Here is a 24,014-nt window from a genome sequence, read left to right as displayed (position 1 = left end):
CTGCAGTTGCTGGCTTTCACTGAAGAACGGCGCAATCTGGGCTTTTGCGGCCCCAGCATTGTTTGTAATTGTGGTATGTATATTCCCTTGCTGCTGTCAGCCTCTCATTGCACATGCGTTTCAGTCCCACAGTAAGGTTTTACTTGAAGGCACAGGCCTAAATTCCATCCTCAGTAACATTGGGCAGCCCCACTGAAGTCGATGGTATGGCATGGTGCCTGTCTGAGCTATTTTCTTTCTGTTCATTCAAATGCCCTCATTGTACTTTGATTGACATGTTACTATTTGTTTAGGTGAGCAGATTCCTACACGGCTCATTTCACTAGTCCCCAGTGCATGTCTTCATGCTGATAGGCCTTAAGCTGCAACAGCCACCAGCCACTGAAATTCTAATGGGAAAAATTACATGAAAACTACCAGTAAAGCCTGCTGTAGTCTAAATGTACCATTGTACCTATGTCCCTCCAATCAAACGCTATGGGCTAGATTCACAAAGGGACTTAGGCGCCTAACTGCCACTTTAGGTGCCTGAATCCTAGAACCAGACACTGGTATTCACAAAACCACTCCTCAGCTGCCGCTGAACCCTGGAGGTGCCTAAATTCACTTGGCACCTAAGTTTTTGCAGCATGTGCATTGTTACACCCTTTTGGTGTCTGGATGCCTAAGCCCCAGTGAGACTCACAAACCAGGGGAAGAGAGCTCTTCCTCCACTAACTCCCCTGCGGGGCCCAAGCCGGGAGGTACGCTCTGGTCATGCTTACCGCATTGGTCCCCTCACCTGAGCTCACCAAAATGGCTGGGGATGGGGAAAGAGGAGGAGCAGCAGGAGGCACGCACCCGGGAATTGAACTGGGCTCTCCCACCTCTCAGAGGATTGCTATAACTCCTGCGTTATGGGATAGTCCGATGTGGGGGCTCCCTCAGCCTCTCCCATTGAAGCTGTGCCACCATGAGAACGACTCCATAGCCTGGTGGTCAGAGCACTCACCCAGGATCCAGTCCCCTTGCACCAATGACTCTTATCCAAAATGGAACAGAGCCTGGGGGAGCCTCACATCAGAATATTGCATAGCCCAGCAGTTAGGGCTCTCACCTGAGAGGTGGCAAATCCCTTCTCCCCGCCAGGCAGAGTGGGGACTTGAAGGAGGCTCCCACATCCCAAGTGCTTTTCTAACCACTGGGCTAAAAGTTTGGAGGGAGGTCTACTGCCACCTTGCAAGAAATTCCTTAGGTACCTCCTGACTCCAGGAGAGGTTTCACAGCTGAGACTCCCAAGCAGAGGAAGGTGTGTCCCTCCAGCCCAGTCTTAGGCACCAAACTCCCTGATAGCAGTGAGGCTTAGGACATGCCCCCTCTTCTTGGCATCTTCCATGGGCTAGCTTAGGCAGCTACCTCCCACAGTGTGCTGGCTTTTGTGAAACCCAGACTTAGGTACTTATCTCCCTCCGTTCATTGCATAGGAAGCCTGAGAGCTGAATTCAGGATATGTGAAGCCCAGTCATTTTCTAAGTGCCGCACTTAGAAAAATTCGGCATGTCTGCAGATCGGCCTGATCCTAGAACACGGACTCTGACCCCATGCAAACTTTGAGGCTGGTCAGATTTGGATCCAAACTTCTCAGCTTAAGTTCATCTCTCTAAGATGAATCCAAAGCTCCTCCTCCTTTGTGGAGACTTGGGTCCAAATTCAAACTTCATGGCTCATTTCTATGTATGAAGTTCCATAGCCAGATCCTCAAAGTTATTTAGGTGCCTAGCTTCAAAACAATGGGATTGTTACTATGTTATTAAATTGTCTTTAGTGTTTATGGGACCAGTAGTATCAGCCTTACTCATATGAATTACTCACATGAATAATGATCTTCATTGTGAGTAATGGATGCATAGTTAGGCCCTATGTTATTAAAATAGCAATAATATATCTTTTAAATACATGTTACCAACATATTTAAAAAATGAAAAGTTCTGTATTAGTAAAGTCTCTTTTTCCCCCTCTGGTTTATTTATAAACAACATAATATGCAGTATTTGAAATAAACTGCAAATAAGAGCATAGCTATTTTTATCAATTATAGGAAAATCACAGATACTACTATATGCAGCTATTAAAGCAATAAAGTTTATTAATTTAAAACCAGAAACTATTTTGTTACTATAGTAACACTCAAATCAAACTATGGTGGCTGCCATTAAAATCTTTATAACCTTGCCTTTGCATGTACATTACATAATTGCAGTATTCACAATGTTCCATATTTGTAGTATTGTGAATACCTAGGGAATAATGCAAATACCATGGTAACAGTAACTACTTGCAAGAGAATTTATTGGAATTTTAATGGGAATCATTGTACACAAAGCATCTCAGATAATAGCTATAAATTAGCACTAGAATACAGTCTTGTGATAATCAACAATCAGAAATTACATCTACAGGCCCTGCAGAAATGCCTAAGAAACATAGTAATATGAGAGAGAGAGATTTAGTGGTTTACTGAACTGGTGGTGAAAAGTTCTATATAGCATTATTATTCACAACTGCTTCTTCAGCCACTAAGCAAGCATCAGAAACAAGTCTTAGTTCAAATCTAGCCCAGGTTATATAGTGACTAACACTCTAGAGGTGCATGAATCTATGTTTCTCTCCTGAGCTATCCAGTGTTTTAAAATACATATTCAAATAATCAAAGTAAATATTTATGATCAATAAACAAAACAAAATCTTTGCCAAAATAGTTGCCTGCTGGAGGAAACAGTAATATTGTAAATGTAAAAGTTAATTAAAAACATTCAAAGCAGAGGATATTAATGAGCATGGTTGAGCCATCATTTATTATGAATGCTATCGCTGTCAAGTGTAAGAGCAATTGAAATCCTCCTTGGCCAATGTTGACATCCGAGGAGAGAGGGGCAGGTATGGAAAGAAAATACCTGCAAACCACTTATACAGTGGATGCCTATTATATTTCATGGGCCAGATTCTCTGCCCTGCTCTACTCCCTTTGTGCCACTCTGGCAGTGCAAAGGGATCAGAGACTGGACCTGTCCCTCCAGCCAGGGATACCCTAGGTAATGTAGCTGGATCCTAAGCAACCCCCTGTGGTGTAGGGGGAGAGTTATTGGTGTGGCCAGAGCCGCAGCTGTTGGATGGTTCTTCAGGATCACTTACCACCTGGTGGAGATCAGAGCAGCCCCCACATTGCTCTTAATTCTGAAAGAGTCAATGGTGGGGAAATTTGTGCAAAGTTACTGGAGCAAGCCTCTGCTCTTATGAACAAGTGACCTGGGATCATTAATGACTGTGCAGAACGGACAGCTCTTGGATTTTTAAATGTCTTATCAAAACAATCCCCACACAGAGCAAACTACAGGGCATTGATTTTCTGCACCTCAGAGGGCTGAGTCCCTTCACTAGTATTCAAATCTATTGTTCCTTCCATGCCTGGGTGTTCCAAACGTGGGGCTCTGTGCCCTCAAATCCCATTGCAGTCAGTGGAGTTTGGGGGCACTCAGCACATTGCAGAAATGGGTAACAAATCACTAGATGAGCTATTCCCACCAGCAGAATTCTGGGGACAGTATCATATGGCCTGCACATTCCCCTTCCCTGTAACCATGTGTTAGAACTATACAGTGATATGAGATTCAGGCTGTTCCTTCCACTTTGGAATGGAACATCAGGCACTACAGTTTAAACTCTTGGTGAAAGAATGGCTTGTTAAAGCAGGCCTGTTATGTTCAGATGGCTGCTGTGGGTACATCTCTCGGTTGTAATGATTTTAATCTTTCCAGAGAAGAGTGCAGGTTCATGACTCAGTTACTGATACATGAATGTATTACAACGGTTTAATTATGCCCACACATTAAATTACAGTGAACTGGTGCTTAATCGCTTTGATTATTCGAGGAGTCAGGGTTGTTTTCTGGGATTAAGGAGAGCATTACTTGGCCGAAAACCTCTCTATAGCAGCATCCTCTGATACTGTAATCAATGAGGCCTCTCTGACTCCTGTAGTAGGGTTGTAGGATCAGGACAATAATGCAAATGAGAAATAGATAAACATATTAATAAACACATCTACCAGTGTGATATATGCCATCATGTGCCAGCAATGCCCCTTTGCCATGTACATTGGCCAAACTGGACAGTCTCTATGTAAAAGAATAAATGGACACAAATCAGACATCAAGAATTATAACATTCAAAAACCAGTCGGAGAACACTTCAATCTCTTTGGTCACTCGATTACAGACCTAAAAGTTGCAATTCTTCAACAAAAAAAAAACTTCAAAAACAGACTCCAACGAGAGCCTGCTGAATTGGAATCAATTTGCAAACTGGATACAATTAACTGAGGCTTGAATAAAGACTGGGAGTGGATGGGTCATTACACAAACTAAAACTATTTCCCCATGTTTATCCTCCCCCCTGCCCCCGCTGTTCCTCACATGTTCTTGTCAACTGCTGGAAATGGCCCACCTTGATTATCACTACAAAAGGTTTCCACCACTCCCCCCCGGCTCTCCTGCTGGTAATAGCTCACCTTACCTGATCACTCTCGTTACAGTGTGTGTGGTAACAGCCATTGTTTCATGTTCTCTATGTATATAAATCTCCCCACTGTATTTTCCACTGAATGCATCCGATGACGTGAGCTGTAGCTCACAAAAGCTTATGCTCAAATAAATTTGTTAGTCTCTAAGGTGCCACAAATCCTCCTTTTCTTTTTATATTGAGTAGAGTAACCACACTTCTGTGTTAAAGGCCTTACTTTGATTTTTAAGTCATGAGTCCAGATTCTGGGCCATCTTTTCAGTGTTGGAGAGGGGCTGAGTGGCATGGAATGCCCGTGGTCCAAGAGCTCTATGCCCCTTTCCTGCATGGACACCAGCGGGGGGTCTGTGGTGGGGACTTGCAGGAGAGAGCAGGATGGAAATTTGAATCATGTTTTGCTAAAGGGGGAAATGGGAACAGGGAATGGGAGTAAGGAAATTGGAATCATGTTTGGCTAAGGGCAGGAATGGGAACAGGGACACAGGTGTAAAGCTCTGTGGTGTCAGAGCTGGGAAGGAGGATACTAAGGAAGGAAACTGGAATCATGCTTGCTGGAAGTTCACCCCAATAAACATCGAATTGTTTGCACCTTTGGACTTCGGGTATTGTTGCTCTCTGTTCATGAGAGAAGGACCAGGGAAGGAATAAGCCGCCTAAGAACTGGCAATGCCAAACTACACGTGTCCCCCACAAACTGTGCCTTCTGTGCACACTGAGGAGGCACAGCACAAAAATCATGCCCCCATTATTTTCCTGGAGGAGCAGCAGAATGGGGGCATCGACTTTACCATAGTGGGCTAGAATAGCAAAAGGAAAGTTCCAGTGAGATGCCCCCAAATGCTCCTGCACCTTGAGAACCTCCCACCCATTGCATTTGCAAATGAGCATTGACACAAGCCAAGAGGAGAGCTGCACATACACCAAATTCACCACATCACGGCATTTTACAAGCATTTAAGCGCCTACAAAGGGCTTGATTCACTCATGGTAAACTGGCCATTACAGCTGCACCCAAAGGGGGATGGCAGTTGGTGGTTCCGCTGCTTCCCTCTGCCCGTGGGGCTGCAGCCAGGCATCTGCTGGAGCCTGGCTGCTGGAGAGTGGTCAGGAGATCTGATGAATCAGGACATTTCATGGGCAGTGTAGCCCAGCCCCGCTCCCACTCACTCTACATGCTGTGAAAAGTCATAGGGAAGTTAATATTAATGGAAGTGCTTGCTAGGACTCTAGAGACATTTAACAGGCAAGGTGAAAAAGCTCATGTCTCAGTTTTACAAGGTTAGTATGTTGACATGGCAGAAATTGCCTGATACCAACAGCTTAATGATGAGATTAATGGCATAGCTAAAGAATCCCTAGTGATAGGTGGAGAATTTCTCTGTCATGTTAAAGGAAAGCACGGATGTGCAAGTGACAGTGTAGATGGGTGGCTGTGGGTATGGCAGAGTTGGTGGAAGAATCCTGGGCTTGTTTTCATAACATGTTCATTTTTTTCGTGCGTGATATAATTAAAACTGACCTAAGCCTAAGTGTAGACATTACCATGTTGATAGAAGAATTATTCTCTTGACCTACCTTCTGCCTCTTGGAGAGATGGATTTACTAGAGCCCTTCTGTGGCTTTAGTAAGTGTCTACAGTACAATCTGCAGTTGTACCGCTGTCGTGTTTCTAGTGTAGAGAAACCCACAAATGGTGAAGGACTGAAATAATCCAATTGTCAAATTGTTTCCTCATTGACTCAGCACTTGCTGTCTTGCCGTGTAGGACATGTGAGGCGATCAGCATAATCAAGTCCTCCTATACTAATGCCCAAAGACAGCATTAAATACAAAGGGGAAGATGGCGAAGCACTTACTGCCAGGGGTGAATTTTGACATCAGAGGCACTATTCGTCTGAGTAACTGCTCACCAGTGTGAATTAGAGCAAAACTACTTGGCCCTAACTTTTTATTTGTTAGATAGTATTCTTGGCAGGACAAGTTATATTCTTATGTGGATTCAAATATTTGAAGAAAGAAAGAGCGAGCCAAATGGAGGGAGAATAAATGAACTGGGGTAGTGTTCTTACAATAATTTGCAAAATATTCCAAATCCAGCTCGGCCCAAAAGAGCAGCTAATAGTGCCAACTGAATATTCTACTTGAGAAATGGATTAATACCCTAGGGAATAACAGCAAGGCTAACTTGTGTTTTCAGTGTGTGTGTATTTGTATTTATTTAGTCATCCTGTTATTTAGCAGCAAAAGCTCTTTAAGTAGCAAACTAGCCATTAGCTGCCTGAAATGTTGTTTTGCTAGGAAAGTACAGCTCAAAAGGCAGTACTTAAAAGCCTGACGGCTCCCACCCACAGGGTTTCCATGTAGGGGGCCTCAGCAGAGGAAAATGGCATATAGGCAATCATTCCATGGGGGGAGCAGGCTTTGCAGCCCCCTCCCGCATGGAATGGGTGCCTCTCTCCACAAGATCGGTGTAGCTCCTATGCCTCTGCCTGCCAGGCAGTGGAGCCATGCTGCTAGAGCTGCTTCCACCAGGAGCTGCCCCCTTAAAAGGGAGTTACAGAGTGATGGGAGTTGTGTCTGTGGAAAAAGTTAAAAGCCTCTGGTAGTTTCCCCATAAGGGCCACAAATCGACCCACCATCTCCCACACTCTGACCACGTGTGGATTCGCAGCCCCCAAAAGTGGTCGCTTTAGGATTTGAGGCAAGGGACATGAGGGGATGGTGCCATGAAGAGCTGTAGGGCACCCTTCTAATCCCTAGATCTTAGGCCTTTAAGAACATGAAGAAACCCCCCATGCAGTATCCTGAAAATATCAAACTTTGCTATTCGCTCTTTCCGCTGATTTGAAAAGCAAATTAATCTTAGTCAGACTGTGCTCAAGGAAACATCTCTCCAAAAGAATCTGTATATTTGGAACAAGGTAGTAAAGACTTCTGGCAGACGGCTTTGTTCATTATCAGGCATCTGTAACCCTTGGTGTGTTTTCATAGATATGATAGAGTTAAGGCAATTCTAGTGAAAACCCAAACTCCTGTGCTTCCTGGGTGATGGGTAGTAGCAAAGACATCGAACAGACCAAGAAGGTAGCAATCATGCTGAGGAAAATTTTGGACAGTAGTTTGCTGGTCCTTTATGTTGCTTTGACATAAATCATTACTTTCCTAGGCTGATCCCATCCCCTGTTACAAGAATTTCTCTTCAACACCAATTTTGTAGATGAGTGTGCACATCTGAGTAAAACGTCATCACAACAAAGAATTCTGTGCTCCATGGGGACATGGGCTAATTGCTTTTTCATTAGTGGCCCGGACATTCCTTTGGGAATTGGGGCTCTTGTCTCACTGTGCAATCCATGCCTACGAATGGTACCACTTTGTAAATACTAAACACTGAAGGCAACTTGCTGACACACTCACGCTGAATAGTACCTAGTACCCAATTCTGTAATAACAGCTAGCTCTTACACAGCACTTTCCAGCAATCGGTCTCAAAGCAATTTACAAAGGAGGTCAATCTCATTATCCCCATTTTACTGATGGGAAAACAAAGGCACAGGAAGGTGAAGTGACTTGCCAAGGTCACAGGCAGAGCTGAGACTAGAACCCAAGACTCCCAAGTCCCAGTACAGTGCCCTACACTGAAATGCCTCCCTCCACTGACTTCAAGGTACTCTTTATTATGAGTAAGGGAGCACCTAGGGGGCTGATCACCCCGCAGGCCCGATGTTCCGCTCTTGGTCTCATTACGTAGTGCCTTGCTCTGCAAGTAGCCCCACTGATTTAAGTCAGTCTGCTTGAGGAGTAAGTGGCGGACAGAACTTGGCCCCTAATGCTTAGAGGCCCTGAAGCAAGAAGGCACTTAAGCATATGCTTAATTTGAAGCAGGCAAATAGTTTCACTGAAGTCAAGCACATTCTAAGGTGCTTTGCTGGATGGGGGCACAACTCTCAGGAGTTGAGCTTCCTTAATTTTATCCACATCAGTGCCTGAGCCCTCGCACTTTTTCTCGTTTAAAATAAAGCTCCTCATTCCTTTTTTTCTACACAAAAACATGCAGCATTTTTGTCAAAGAATTAAACTGATGATAAGAAATCAAACGTGAAAGACTAAAGCTAGGAAAGACGACAAATAAGGGTCTGATTAGACCTTTCCATCAGTGCTTGCTTTACTGTATATCTCCTCCGTTCCCAACCCTTCTGCCATGCCCTGACTGGTGAGGCAGAACTTCCAGGTGTGAATTCTTTAAGCTGCACTTGTGAAAATCCAAAGTAACTCCCTTTAAATCAACATAATGACCCCACAATTGGTCTGGGGTCACTGAGAGCAAAATTAGGCCCCTTGTTCTTCCAACTTTGAACATCCATCTGCTTTAACTGATTAGCAGCAGATGGAAATGCATAACATCCACTACAGATTTCCCATGTGATTTAGCGATGGACCTTTGCCACAATAACTTGAGATGTTAGTGTTGCTATTAATGATGTTGTGATGACAAGAAAATTAACTCATGTCCCCAGGAAATACATTAAAGCTAAGGATGGGTGAATCTGTTCAGTTAACCCGCTGACATTTTGCTTGAAACTCATGTGGAACCTAAAAGAGTGTATGTTTTAAAGAAGTTTGGTCAATGGATTTAATTAACTTAATGTATTGGAAACTTTTTTTGAATGTGTCTGCACCTTCCAGGGTCCGACCTAGAGTGGATGCAAAAGTCCCAAAATGCCAGGCATAAAGCTTTGTTCATGGAGTTTCTGGAGTGCACAAGAGAAGCAACAAAAATCTAATGAGATTTGGAGGGAATCTGGATGAAACATAAATAAATTCAGATTAAAATTTTGGCTAAATAAAGGAAAGAGCCTGTTCCTGCCAAATTTCCAGCCCAGCTTTGTTGTAGACCTGTATTTCAGATGAGCAACCTTTGGATTGTTACTCATCTCTAACTGGAACCTAAGCCCCATTGTGGTCAATGGCAAAACGCCCACTGACTTATTTTAGAGGCAGGATCCTGCAGTCAAGTCACCCCTTAGATACCTGTGGAAGATTTGACAAAGGCTTGCAGCATCAGGTCCTGCAACAGCAGACATTCCACTGAAATTCCAGTTGTGGGGCCAAGCCTTGCTTACCTGTTGGGGACCCCCCTTCCCTTAAACAGAACTACTTTTTCATAGATTCATAGATATTTAGGTCAGAAGGGACCATTATGATCATCTAGTCTGACCTCCTGCACAACGCAGGCCACAGAATTTCACCCACCACTCGTACAAAAAAAATCCCTCACACCTATATCTGTGCTATTGAAGTCCTCAAATGGTAGTTTAAAGACTTCAAGGAGCAGAGAATCCTCCAGCAAGTGACCCGTGCCCCATGCTACAGAGGAAGGCGAAAAACGTCCAGGGCCTCTTCCAATCTGCCCTGGAGGAAAATTCCTTCCCGACCCCAAATATGGCGATCAGCTAAACCCTGAGCATATGGGCAAGATTCACCAGCCAGATACTACAGAAAATTCTTTCCTGCGTAACTCGGATCTCACCCCATCTAATAGCCCATCACAGGCCATTGGACCTATTTACCATGAATATTTAATTACCAAAACCATGTTATCCCATCATACCATCTCCTCCATAAACTTATCGAGTTTAATCTTAAAGCCAGATAGATCTTTTGCCCCCACTGCTTCCCGTGGAAGGCTATTCCAAAATTTCACTCCTCTGATGGTTAAAAACCTTCGTCTAATTTCTAGTCTAAATTTCCTAGTGGCCAGTTTATATCCATTTGTTCTTGTGTCCACTTGCATGAATAAGGACTGCAGGATGTGGCCCATATACTTCAACTTTTCAGAAACTGGTTCTGGGAAAAAAGTCTCATAAAGAGAGAAAAGTGATGCTGAAAGGACTTAGAAACAGCCTTGGTTGCCTTTGTAACTGTGGTCCCAACCCTGCAGTCTTCACTCAGGTGAAATGTTCTTCAGCCTTATCCAAAGCTCATTGAAGTCTATGAGAGATTTGCCATGGACTTTGGCTCACCTGTCACTCCCACTCACTTTGCTTAGACTAGCAGCTGCTCATCACCTCCTAGGATGTGTCCCATTGGCTTTAATGGGAGTTTTGCCCGAATATAAGCCCTGTAAATCAGGAGATCTGGCTATTGTTATTAACTGTGTTTTTAAAAAAGCAGTACAAGCAAGTTCATGAGTAATTATAAGGCAGAATAACTGCAACTCTGAAGTCAATTCTGGTCTTTCAGAAAAATAAGAAATAGGAGCAGCATTCAATTCCCTTATCTAAACGTTTATTCCTCTAGCTTCAACATTCTAATATGTGAGGCTTCTGTATGTGTGTCTCTCATATTTGGTTGTAAATCTGCAGCAATTTTAAGGTTGTGTTATTTTGTAAGTTAAAATACAATGGTGTTTCATCAACCCAACATTCTCCTATTCATATTGTTGACAAGGTATTAATGCCAGATGTCAAAAAAATCATTGGTGGAACAATTCAGTGGCTGAATTTCAGTTTCATATTATAATTGGAGTGCAATTGCTTCCATACTTTGCTTGCTAGCACATTAATAAAGTAAGAAGTTCATATCTAATCCGTTTATTCAGGCTAGATGTGAACACTAATTTCCCAAATAGCTTATCTGCCCTAAAACTACTTCTTAACGTTCTTGCACAAAACTCATTTCTTGATTTAACCCAGTGCTTTTAGAGAGCTTTTGTCCTCTGAGTATTGTAAGAAAATCCAAACTGTAGTGCAATTAGCCTTTGGGAATACAAGACATTTCAGCAGATGCAGGGTACAAGGCACTAAAATATGGTGCTCTGGAAATTTAAGAATTTCTTTGCTGATTTTATGATGGGTCTTTATTTTTTTTGTAGTAAGATCATAGTGTTCTCTTGCTATGTGATAGCAATCTCTCTGACATACAGCAAAGGGGACATGGTGATAGCGACTTCACAGGAGGAGAAGATAAAAGAATTTATAAACAACTAGCATTTCAGAAGTCCCAAAATATCAGTGAAGTTTAGGCTTCAAATAGTTTCTCATTTATATATAATTCTGAAACTGAAATTCAGCTACAAATGCTAAACATCCTGTGTTTTAGAAAACAGGTTTTGTTTGCATTTGCTTTGAAAGTGCAGTCTGCTGGACTTACTCACACAAGTGGTTCTGATAACCGGATCATATGGTCCATATTCAGTGTGGGCTCAATTCTGCAAGGTGTGGAGCATTTTCTGATTGATCCCACAACTTCCATTGAAGCTAATATGAGTTGAGGACGCTCTGCTCCTCTCAAGGAACAGTCAACACCATTGGGGGAACAGACCCTTTTCACTGAGCCCATACCAAAGCAAACCTTGCATTGGCTACATTGGGAATTTTTCCTGAGTAAAATCTGAGTAAAGACCATAGCCATTGGCTTATTGCCTTCAGTTGGACTCTCACATGAATACAATCAGTATGATTTGACCCTGTGTTTGTGTACAAATATATGAAATAGAGATAGGGGGACCAAAACAATGAAATCTTTAACACATGCTTAAAATATCATCCACGATTAAAAGTAAGGATATGCAATGCAAAGGGTTTCGAAACAGATTGAAACAGCTTACATTAAATGGTAACTAGAACTGCTTCAGTGAATGGTGTACCTGTCAGATCAAAAGTAAGCTGCTCATGACTGCCCGTTACAGCCTGGTAAATAAAATAAAATTGTATTTCCAAATGATGGGGAAGGAGACAGGGAATGCCCAAATTCCTACTGAATAATATTCAGATTATCCAACTTCATAGAGACCAGTGAATGAAAATGGTGCCAGCTTTCACAAGGAATTATTCAAATGGCTCTCGATCCAGTCCAGAGTGGGATTCTTGATTTCCTACTACCTGTTGTCCTGCAGTAATGATGGGCCAGATCCTCAGCTGCTGTGAATAATCATAGCTATGACTGGCCACATGAGCTGAGGATCTGCACCTACATGCCTAAAGTCGATGAGAAACAGGGCTTGGGGGCAATGAAGGAAAAGATCTTGAGAAGCCTCAGTGGCCATTAAACTTCAAAAATCTTAAATATTTTCTCATTCTAAAAATCATAATTAAAGCACATATGTACAAATAACTACTTCTGCTCATTTTGAGGTGAAAAATAATTAGTAGCAGCCACTACGGTCTGCATCCCCCTCCTCCTCCTCCTCCTCCTCCTGTTCAGACCTATTCTATTCTTCTTCCTTCATGGTACTTACTCTATGGTAAACACCACACACTGTAATTAGGGCTGCCTCGGCAGTAACCGGACCCCCAAGGCTCCGCCCTGCCCCTTCCCCCAAGGTCCCATCCCTGCTTCACCACTTGCCCCAGGCCCCGCCCCACCCCTCCTCTTCCCCACAGCCCTGCCCCTGCACGCCACAAGCCTTGTGAGCAACTTGGCCCCGGAGGTGGTGACGGCTGCTGCTGCTGCGCTGCCTCCTTCCTTCTCCTTAGGGTTGCCACAGATTAAAAAAACGGACCTCGGGGCTTGTCAAATGGCCCCCGGACACACAAGCCGAAACCCGGCCTGTCCTGGTGAAAACTGGACAGGCGGCAACACTAACTGTAGTTGGTATCTGACTTTAGACTAGAAGGGGGAACTGTACTTTCCCTGCCTCCCAGCTCCCTCTTTCTCTCGCTCTCAAAAAGCTAAGGTGTTTTGACAGCAAGAGTGTCCCTCCAATAGTAAAGCTTCCTTCTCCTTTTCTTCACCTATGACTCTAGACGGGATGACAAACAAGCCTTTGTTCTGTCTTTCCATGTCAATCTTTTCAAGATTCCCCGGGAATTCTTTTCACTACATGGATGTTTTTCTGCTGGGCCTGTCATCAAATGCAGCATGCCTTTGTGTAAAGCAGAGTTCAGGCTTAACATTTTTCCTTAATTCTGTTTCGAAATGATCTCATGCCAACATTGCAAGCAAATTTTGGTAACTGTCAAGAATTCAGCACTGAAAGGTCTAAAGGAAGGTGCTTTCTAAAACACAGATGCACACACATTGCAGTTTCCATGGCCAGTTTCTCAGCTGCTGGTAGGAACCTAAGATATTCACATATAGAATAGGGTTTTTTGGCCTTGCAGTTGTGGTCAAATCATACTTCTGATGAGGGGATGCAAAGTTTCTAACTAATGGTCAATTCTCATTCAGCACATCTAACCCAAATCTCAATGTGCAGATAGTGGACATCCATTAAACAAACAAACAAAGTCCCCAATAAGATGCTTTAAAAAAAAAAGTGGGTCCAGATCTTAGCCCCCCACTTCTGCTGCTTTGTGCAAAACAGCCAGAGAACCAGTGGGTTTAGGTTTCTTAGAATTTCCCCTGCACAGGGGAATTTGTGGGTGGCACAGAACTGCTAAAATGGCATCTAGGGGGAAAAGAGTACAAGCTACCAGAACTATCCTTGGGACCACTGTCAGCCTAGCCTAAGTAAGAACAGACCAAAATTATAGCTCTATGGTTGGAAAGTTAATATAAAAGGCAAAGGTTACCCTTTTCTGCTGGATTTGTAGAATACATACTCAGGGCACTCTGCATCTCTGACCAGGACGGCTCTAGGCAAAGCAAGCACGTGTTTGGGGCAGCATTCCGGCCACCTCCTGCCCCCCCCCCCCCGGCCTTTTTTTCCCCCCCCTTCTTGGACAGTTGCGCTCTCTGAGCTTGGGGCAGCAAAAAACCTAGAGCCGGCCCTGCCTCTGATATATTCCATGCTCATTTCCCTGACTAAGCTCTGTTTTTTCTTATTTAGGTCAATATTGGCATTCTCATTGCCGTCACCAGAGTCATCTCGAGAATCAGCGCAGACAACTATAAGGTGCACGGAGATGCCAATGCAGTCAAGTAAGTCATTCTGTTCACATTGCTTTGCAATAAGGGACCCACCTAGAACGAGGTTAGGTCACAGATGGCTATATCATGTGCTCATCTCTGTACATTGGTAGGATGACTCAATAGAAAAAAAAACAGTCACAGTCAGCAAATTAACCCCCCATTTTTAATGCAGCAACTGTGCTATGGAAGGGGGAAGCGAAGCTGGAGTTAACCCCTTGTTTGCCAGGAGCTAGGTAGTTCCCCTACCATCCCATCACAATCCCCTTCACATACCGACTCATGATTGTGCCTTCTATTAACACTTTGGTTTCTTTCCCCTTAGAGAATAAGTACATTCAAAAGTACATTGCACAGAATGCAACAGTCATTTAATTAGTTTACACTGGAACATTTCAATACTCCCTGGCTTTCTGAGGATAATCCTTGATTTTGATCCTAACTCAGCAAAATATTTAAGCATGTGTTTACCTCTAAGTCCATCCCTATTGAAAAGCACCTAGGCCCATGCTTAACTTTAATTTTGAGCTTAAGTCCTAATGCTCTTATATATCAAAGCAGTTTACACACTATGGTAGTGGCCTTTTTGATGGCCTAGCCAAAACACTGCCTTATTAAAGTGCCATCCCATCGCCAGAAGCTTGGAAGTGACACTTTAACTTAGATACATCTCTGATATCTGAACACATGGGGCTAAATTCTAACCTCAGTCCAAACCGATGGGGTTGCATAAGTGCAACTGACAGCAGAATTTAGCCCACTGAATTTAATTGAAACACAGTATTGTACAGTCCAGAGAGACATTCTTGTATCTCCTAAACATGCTTTCCTCCAAATATAAAGAGGGCAGATTTAATGTGTCTATTACTGAGTCACTCTAAAATGTGTTGACAATTTGCTTTTTATGTTTCTGAGCCACGAGGCACAGTACACTTAGGATTTGGTGAGGCTGTCCTGAAATTGTGACATGAAGAGTCATTTTATGATTGAATTATTCACCTAATTTTTAAAACACCAGCAACTTTCCAATATTGGTGGCACTGATCTAATTAAAGTGAGTTTAGTTATTGTATATCTTCCGGAGTGAAGGGAAAAACAGTAAATATGTCTACACAAAAATCTATAAGATAATTATTCTGTGATGAATTCAGAACACTGGAAATTAAAATGACTGGTGATTCGAGCCTGGGTGAGTCCCTGTGACCTTCAGAAACATGAAGGAATTACAGTACCTAAGGAGACAAATGGCCATCTCTGCCAATAACTATTTTTATTTTCCATCAGAGCTATGAAAATAAAGAAACAATGTCCATAAGTTAATACAAGCTATATAGATACCATTGAGTACCTAGATACTTTGGTGGCTGGTAAATATATATTGAGAGAGAGAGAGAGAGATTATGAATCAATACATACCATAGGAAGATGTATAAATCAATACATACCATTGGTATCTTTATGACACTTGTGAGCAGTGCAGGTGGGAGCACAGTGAAGTGCAAACGAGTAGAGCTTAAGGTCCTTTGTTTAAATAACACTAGGGACAGAGTTAGAATGCCTGACATACAGACTGAAAATGTGATTTTTTTTTTCTTCGTCCTGCTCTAGGCCATTTAGGGGTGTGGCCATCCACGAATCCGTGCATCCAACCTAAGTCTGCCTCTGACATTATCCTTACTGTTAATAGTATGCTGATGACATAGATAATTATTTCTTATTAATTTTTCAGTGTCCCAAACTGTGCTAGGCACCTGGCAGCACAGACAAAGATGCAGTCCTTTCTCATAGCAGCTTCCAAGCTTATTTATTATCATGTGTGGCAGTGGCCTCCAGAAGCCCCAGTCATACACCAGGACCCCATGGTCCCAGGCACTGTAAAAACCAAACAAAAAAGCCCCCAGAGAACTTGCAATCTACTTTCAGACCTGACATAATGAGGAGGATTTTAAAAAAAAGAACAAAACAATAAGGAGGTGTGGCAGGAGGATGCAAAGCAGTAGGATTATGAAGTTATTCAGTTATGGACTGTATATCATGGTAGCACAACTCTTCGGTTAAGTATAGGTAAAATAGATATTACAGAGACTGGGTGGGCAAGGTAATATCTGTTATTTGTCCAGCTTCTGTTGGTGAGAGACAAGTAGGTCCAATAAAATATATTACCTGATGATTACCTATTCTGTTCATTCCCTCTCTGCCACCTGGCTTTGGCCACTGTTGGAAGACAGGATACTGGGCTAGATGGACCTTTGGTCTGACCCAGTATGGCTGTTCTTATGTTACCTCACCCACCTAGTCTCTCTAATATCTTGGGATCAACATGGCTACAATCATGCTGCAGACAGTAATGTAAAATAGATATGTCATTGTTGGCTAATTTCCTGTGGGTGTTATTGCAGAAGTGGGTCTTCCAGAGAGATTTGAATGAGAAGATAAGTGGCTTTCAGGACCAGGTCCGGGAGTCCCTAAGTCAGCAAAGCACTTAATCACATGCTTACCTTTCAGTTAAGGCACAAGTTTGTGTGTTATTGCTTTGCTGAATCAGGGCTTCCATGTTTAGAAGACGTCATGGAAAAGGGCACTGATGTGGGTTGTTGGAGAAATGAGGCGTTGAACCTGATGCTATTAGCAAAATCCAATTTCTTGCCTTTGCAGTTGGTATTCCTTGCATGCTTAGGGGAGTTTATACATTTTTGTGTTAAAGGAGAGATGATCCCTTTCATGTTAAAGTTTTCCCAGGAAGAAGAAAGCTAATCCCACCAAACCGAACAGGATTCTCTGGTGTTCTCACAGCTGCATGGGAGACTTTTTTCAGTATAAGATAAGAACCAAATACCAGAAAATCCTGGATGTTGATTAGCTGATTTATTATGTGAGCATGTTGGAGTGAGTGAGCGTAGCAAGCTGAGACAATGACACAGAGCAAAGGGAAATAAAAATAAGGCAATAACCTCTGTAGTTTCCGTCAAGCTACTGTCACCAAGGACTACAAGGTAGCATTTGAGTCGACAAGTTAAATCAGTGGGGGAGAAATCACTGAAGGCTGCAAAATACTTCATGTAATGGCATCCTTAAAGAAAGGGCCTGTCAGGCATCCATCTGGATCGTACACTTCATTTGACATTAGCTGTGGTGGAAAGTGGATGATGTTAGAAAGAATTCATCAGGTGTATTTTTAGAAAATCCAGCTTGATTGCAATGGGACAAGGTGGTTTTTGCAAGGCAAGGAAGCACTGAAAACAAGTTGAAATTTTTGGTGCAGTTATGTATTGTCTCGGGGGATAAGGGGGATTTTGCAGGCACATAAAGTGCTCAGGGTATCAGAAACCATCAGACAAAGGTGAAAGGATAAGAATTACAGTACAGGGGAAATTGTGGTACCAGGGAAGGTCTGCCCAGTGCGGCGAATTGCCCTAGCTAAGGGGCAGAAAAAGAGGGAAGGATTTAACTTGTGTCTTTTCAAGATGGGAAGAAATTAAAGACAGGGAAGCCCAAGGGTGAATGCTGAGTTTTTGTCTGAAAGAATTTGGATGATGATATTTAAATAGAAAGATTTCTAAGTTGGCAGGTGATAATGAACTGGAGGGCACAGCGCAATGAATGAAAAACAAGTAAGAGGTGGCAGAAGGAATATAGCAGGGCTGCCAAATGCTTGCTCGCTTCTCCTTGGTAAGAAAATAGGATCAACATTTACAAGTGTGGATGTGTAAAATATATCTATCGGCACCTAAATAAGTGGCCTGATTTGCAGACATTCTCAGTACCTACAACTCCCATTGACATCAACATGAACGTAGGTCCTTAAATTTCAACATCTGAGTCTGAAAATTCTAGCCTGCAATTCTTAAGCCCACCTTCTTCCAGGTTTTGCTGCCAGAGGAAAACTTTAACCAGATTGAGGGGAGCTGATGTGCTATGTGAAAAGAAAGCCAATTAAAGGGATGCTATATTGTGGTCCAAAGAAAAAAATATCAAGTGATGGAGCCTCATGACAAAATGTAAAAGTTAACGAAGACTAACTGCACTAGAAGCACATTTTAGATGGTACATGGAACATAAAATAAAAGAAGAGATATATTTCTACTTAATACAGGGCCCAATCTTCCAAGGTACCAAACACACTGGTTACAAGGTCTTGAGTATTTTACACTTCCATTGAGTGCATTAGGACTGGAAGGCACTTAGTGCCTTGAAATATCAAGGTAGAGATTATCTGAAGTACTTGATAGAATAAGAATGCAATCATGATCACGATGATACCAGTCAGAAAGGATAATATATTGGTAGAGATGCGTTGGTTTGTCCATGGTGTATTGAGGTTCCCTAAAGATGAGGTTACTTGGCAATGCAAGTGGATATTACCAATGGGAACCTGTTTCTCTTGGCAACAGACAGTAATAAACTGATGTAATTATTTATAGTAATTGATCATGATTTTCCATATGGCAGTGATCTGAGTCAGCATGCTGATTGGATTATGACTACAGAACAGCATATGCCAGCTCTTTGCTGTAAGTGCAACATGCACTGAAACCATATACTAGTTGGGCAGTTTGCTAGCTCTTCCTGCCTATGAAATACCCCAGTATAGTTCTTGTTCAGAAAGCTGGCATTTGCTTTTGGCAAACTGAATTTCCTCAAAAATTCAACTTTATGGGAAAAAGTCCTGAATTTCAAAACGAAAACAGTAGTACAAAAAGGGAGAAGGAAGTTGCTTTCTGTAATATTCAGAGTCTAGCTGTAAAGTGAATCAACTCCATGTCTTGTCCAATATTTAAATTCCTCTTGCAGCATGGTGCAATATGGGTGAAGTGACCTTCTCAGTTCCAGTTGTTGCATGTCCCACTGAAGGGAGCAGACATATCCTTAGCTAATCACTTTACTCCAGTTTCAAAGACACAGGGCAGGTGCACATTAACCAACCCCTATGAACTAAATAAAAAAACAACCCAAATTAAAAAACAATTGGCTGAAGTTCAAGAAGAAACATCAAAGAGAAAAACTCATGTGTCTTTGGGATGCAAATGTGCAGGAATCATGGTAAAATTACCCATTTGAAGGTCCAATGCTTAAGACATTTTTTGGAGCAAAAGGGGGGTGAAATTCAAGATTTCTGGAAATCTGATTCGAGTAGCAGTCCAGATACTAAATGTTCAGTAGGTAGGTTCTTTTTTCGGTCACAGTCTGAGCTTGTATCAAATCATCTATTCCTGCATGTGAAAATACTCAGAACTGGTCACTTTTATGGACATCTAAGGGGTGCCTGAATTCTAGCACAGAAATACAAACTAGTAATTAGGGCTGAGTGAAGAATTTCCCACAATTGTTTATTATCTGAATTTATTCAGTTGTTTCATGAATTATTTAATGATGTACGGTTTATTTACAGGTTTCAGAGTAGCAGCCGTGTTAGTCTGTATTCGCAAAAAGAAAAGGAGGATTTGTGGCACCTTAGAGACTAACAAATTTATTTGAGCATAAGCTTTTGTGAGCTACAGCTCACTTCATCGGATGCGTTCAGTGGAAAATACAGTGGGGAGATTTATGTACATAGAGAACATGAAACAATGGGTGTTACCGTACACACTGTAACCAGAGTGATCAGGAAAGGTGAGCTATTACCAGCAGGAGAGCTGGGGGGGGGGGGGGAGGGGGTGACCTTTTGTAGTGATTATAGGCCCTCCCCCCCCCCCCCCCACTCTCCTACTGGTAATAGCTCACCTTAAGTGATGACTCTCGTTACAGTGTGTACGGTAACACCCATTGTTTCATGTTCTCTGTGTATATAAATCTCCCCACTGTATTTTCCACGGAATGCATCCGATGAAGTGAGCTGTAGCTCACAAAAGCTTATGCTCAAATAAATTTGTTAGTCTCTAAGGTGCCACAAGTACTCCTTTTCTTTTTGGTTTATTTACAAATATTCAGAATATGAACTCTGTTGCTTAGTTGTGGTTGGTCAAACAAATCACACAAGCACTTCCAGCACAAATAATTCTGTGTATGAATTCAGATGTTGTGTTCCATGAATAATCTTGTTATGCCTTTGTGATTTGCTCCCTGGGAACGTTTTTGCCACTGAAACTTAATCACTTGAATCCGTTCATAAGGAGCGAACACAGAATGGGCACAAACATAGCTGAAGGGAATGCATTAAAATATTTAAAGGAATATTGATAGACTATTTTTTGCATTTTCCACCTAGCTCAAATAGGGTGAATTTTGGGAAAGTACTTAAGCATGTGCCTAACCTTAAGCACATGAATAGTTCCACTGAGTTCAATGAAATAGCTGAGTTCAGTGGGAGTACTCATGTGCTTAAGTACCTTCCTGAATCAGGGTCCTACTGAACAATTAAAATAAAAACCTCTTGTCTTTATTTATTCATGCAGTATGCAACTTTTTAAATGCAGGGTTCACACAGAGACACTGAGTTTTACTGCCTTTTTGTTTTATACATGTATCCACTTTATAATACATGATGTTAGAGCTGACTGAAGATTTGTAGACAATAGTTTTCTGCTAGAAAATGCTGATTTGAGAAAATTGAAATGTTTAATGCGAAGTATCAGTTTTGTCGAAATTTTGGTGGGAAATTATCAAAATGTTTGATTCCAATGAGGGTGAAAGATTTAATTTCAACGTTATCACTTTTACTTTTATATTCTATTCTACCTGAAATTATTGTCAAATCAAAGCATTTTGACATTATTGAAAGGTCAAAAGAAATATTTCAAAAATATTGCATTTTGCAAAAAGTCCAGAGATTTAGAATTTTCGGCCAATTCAGGTGAAAACCAAATTTTTCAAAATACTGAATTTTGACCAGCCCTACATGGAGTAGTTGATCTTGGATGCAAATGTAAGAGTTCAAGGTCTCAGCTGGGGGAAGTTTGGGGTGAAATACTGGATGTTGAAAGAGAGATTTCCCCTAACGAAAACTTCAGTTTTTGGTGAGTTTACTGTAGAGATTGACTCCAACGTTCCCATAGCCTGCTGGGCACAGGACATGATTTTACAAAGCATTTAAGCACGTGCTTAAGTGTTCTGCTGAATTGGGGCCTTAGTGGAGTGGACATACTTCAGTTAAGATCCCACTTGCTTAACTGAACACCATATAAGCACCTTGAATCTGTTATAAAGCCCATCATAGTCAATGGAAAAACTCCCATGGACACCAGTGGGCCTATGGATCCACTTTTCAGCACCTAATGGATGGAGATTGGGTGAGGGAGAGTTGCCTTCCTATGCTTGGGTGAGGAAAGATGTCCAGTTTGACTGTATTGTCATAAATAAACTTGATCAGAGAAAAGACTCCTTTATCACATGTAATCATTTTCATCATATAAGTGGGGTGGGGCTTCTGAATATATTTGGGTTAAAAGAATGTGCAGTTTTTCAAAAAGACTTAATTACAATACTTTCAGGAGACATAGTGGACATACAAAAGTAAATACGAAATGCAAAACGCCTTTCTCCATCTCTACTTCCACAGAAGTGGTTTTAGGCTTGAAACAAAGCTACTGGGCGTAGCTATATCATTGGGCTTCCCAGCATGCTCAAATTTACACCACATTTGTCCCACAGATAGAGTTTCATTAGCTTGCTCTCAAATAAACAGCCAAATCAAACTCTTGCTGACTGCTTCCCCACTGTCTTCTCAGAAATGGCCCAATGAGTTGGAACAATCAGTATCATTTATATAAAATGTAGACTTCATAAGCTAGTGAACCAGAAATGATAGCTATCACAATCAGCCAGGGAGAAAGCAATTACAATATAATTAGAAAATTTCCTTAGCATTTTACTTTGTTTCACTATACACGTTCTCTTTGTCCTGCGAAGCTCAATGTTCACTCAATAAAATGATCAAAACAGTCCCTTAGATCTCTAGAGAGGGAATAAGTTTTTTTCCCCCATTTTGTTAAATTAATGATTGAAATCAGGAATACGTGAAAAAATGGTTTGTTTTCCCATGATGGCTTGCAGTATAGGCCCAATTCCGCTCCCATTGAAGCGAATACGGATTTTGCCATCAACTTCAGTGAGAACAACTCATATGTTCCCTTTCCCAGAAAACTGTATGACAGATTTAGGATACATGTATCCATTTGGACATGTTTGACACAGGAGTTACATATGTGCTATTATGTGTTGTGATTCACATGACGTTGATCCAAATTTTTGAAGGAATCTCCAACTCCTACATGAAGAGCTATCGCATTAGCAACCATGCAGAATTTTTTTTTTTAATTAAAGAGACTCTTACTAAATTCTACAAAGCTGAACAGGCATAAAGTCACAGAAAATAAATGCCAAGATATCTAATGTTGTTAAATCCTCCACATAAAAAAAAAGAGGTCACTGGCTTAATTAAGTGCTTTGTTTTTTCTACTTATCTAAACAATAATAAAAAAAAGGAAGCCTTGCGTTTTCTAATTTAGAATAGCTGCTCTATTATCTATTTACATTAGCTAAAGATTTACAGCTAAATCATTCACATGTTTTTCATTTCCTTGAACTATGCATTCTTATTTTCTGATAGGAGATACCCACACGTACGGTCTGCACACAGACACCCTCACTGATGGCACAGCTATTTGCGAGGGTTTTGCCAAACACACTGAGTTACTCTTGTTCAAAGGCCTCCCAAACGTTTCTAAGAGCGCTTTTGTTGGTACATAGATATGTTTCCGTTTACTGTGGACAGGGCAGCGGATAGGGGAGTCTTTTAGTGGTCTGCACGCCAACAAACGGAGGCAAGCAGACTCTGCCATTTACCATTTGCTAAATTATTTGCACGTTCTTGTACACAACAGAATCCATTTCAGAGACATTTCCCTTAGAAGAAAAACAAGAAATGGATCCCCTCTGCTCATTCAAGTCCTATGTTTCTGTGTTTTGGATCGAGGCTGGAGTTCCTGGTGGGATGCGATGCTGTGGGAACCAGTTAATATAACCCCTTTGCTGGAGTGGGAACACGTCCCATCTACCTCTCCCCTGCCCTAAATGTAGTGCTGGTAGAAAGTGCCATATAGTTATCTGAGGAAATCTCCTGTGCACCACTGAATCAGATTACCACAGCTGTCATATTGATTTGGTGTCACTACTGAGACTTCCAGCACAGCTTCCAATGGCGCCAGCTGAGGCATGTAGACCTTCATCCATTAGGAACTGTGCTGAAATCCACTAACTCAGTGGTGCCCAACCTTATTACACAGGAGGGCCACATAAACATAAGCACAACCTCGTGTGGGCCAAACATATTAAGATTTAAAGTCACCTGTAACAATTCATATTTTAAGTTCAGCTTGTTTCGTATATATTTAGATAGGTTGTTTTTATGTACAGTATTGTCTATTTACACACTTGCGTAAACTAAAATGATATAAACATGAAAAAACGCTAAAGAATCAGCTGTTAGCATATTGTGTTGAAGCAGGTCATGGGCCTTATGAATGCTCTGGTGGGCTGAGTACGGCCCATGGGCCATAGGTTGGGCATCCCTGCACTAACTCATTGAGATCATTGAGATATCAGGAGGGCCAAATCGCACCTGGAGCTGCAGCTAGCAAGAGATGTCAAGAGTAACAAGAAGGGTTTCT

At 41.9% G+C, this 24,014-nt stretch overlaps 1 protein-coding gene and 1 long non-coding RNA gene across 6 annotated transcripts in view; one reads left to right on the top strand and one right to left on the bottom strand.

Annotated features, from left to right (window-relative positions):
* LOC119563779 overlaps nt 1-24,014 on the bottom strand; it is a 156,317-nt gene that overhangs the window by 10,288 nt on the left and 122,015 nt on the right. The gene's annotated exons all lie outside the window — the stretch shown is intronic.
* Nucleotides 1-24,014, top strand: part of ADGRD1 (adhesion G protein-coupled receptor D1) — a 259,123-nt gene that overhangs the window by 201,578 nt on the left and 33,531 nt on the right. For 3 of the 5 annotated variants that reach the window (XM_027817275.3, XM_043529403.1, XM_007054972.4), the window contains 2 exons: nt 7-73; nt 14,330-14,421. In XM_027817275.3, coding sequence (XP_027673076.2) covers nt 7-73; nt 14,330-14,421 — 159 coding nt within the window. Of the gene's footprint in view, nt 1-6; nt 74-1,463; nt 2,711-14,329; nt 14,422-24,014 lie in introns of those variants that run through there. The other 2 variants (XM_043529404.1, XM_043529405.1) reach the window with 1 other exon arrangement.

Source organism: Chelonia mydas, chromosome 15, assembly GCF_015237465.2.
Source record: "Chelonia mydas isolate rCheMyd1 chromosome 15, rCheMyd1.pri.v2, whole genome shotgun sequence".
Lineage (NCBI taxonomy): Eukaryota > Metazoa > Chordata > Testudines > Cheloniidae > Chelonia > Chelonia mydas.
This window is presented reverse-complemented; position numbering and strand designations above follow the sequence as displayed.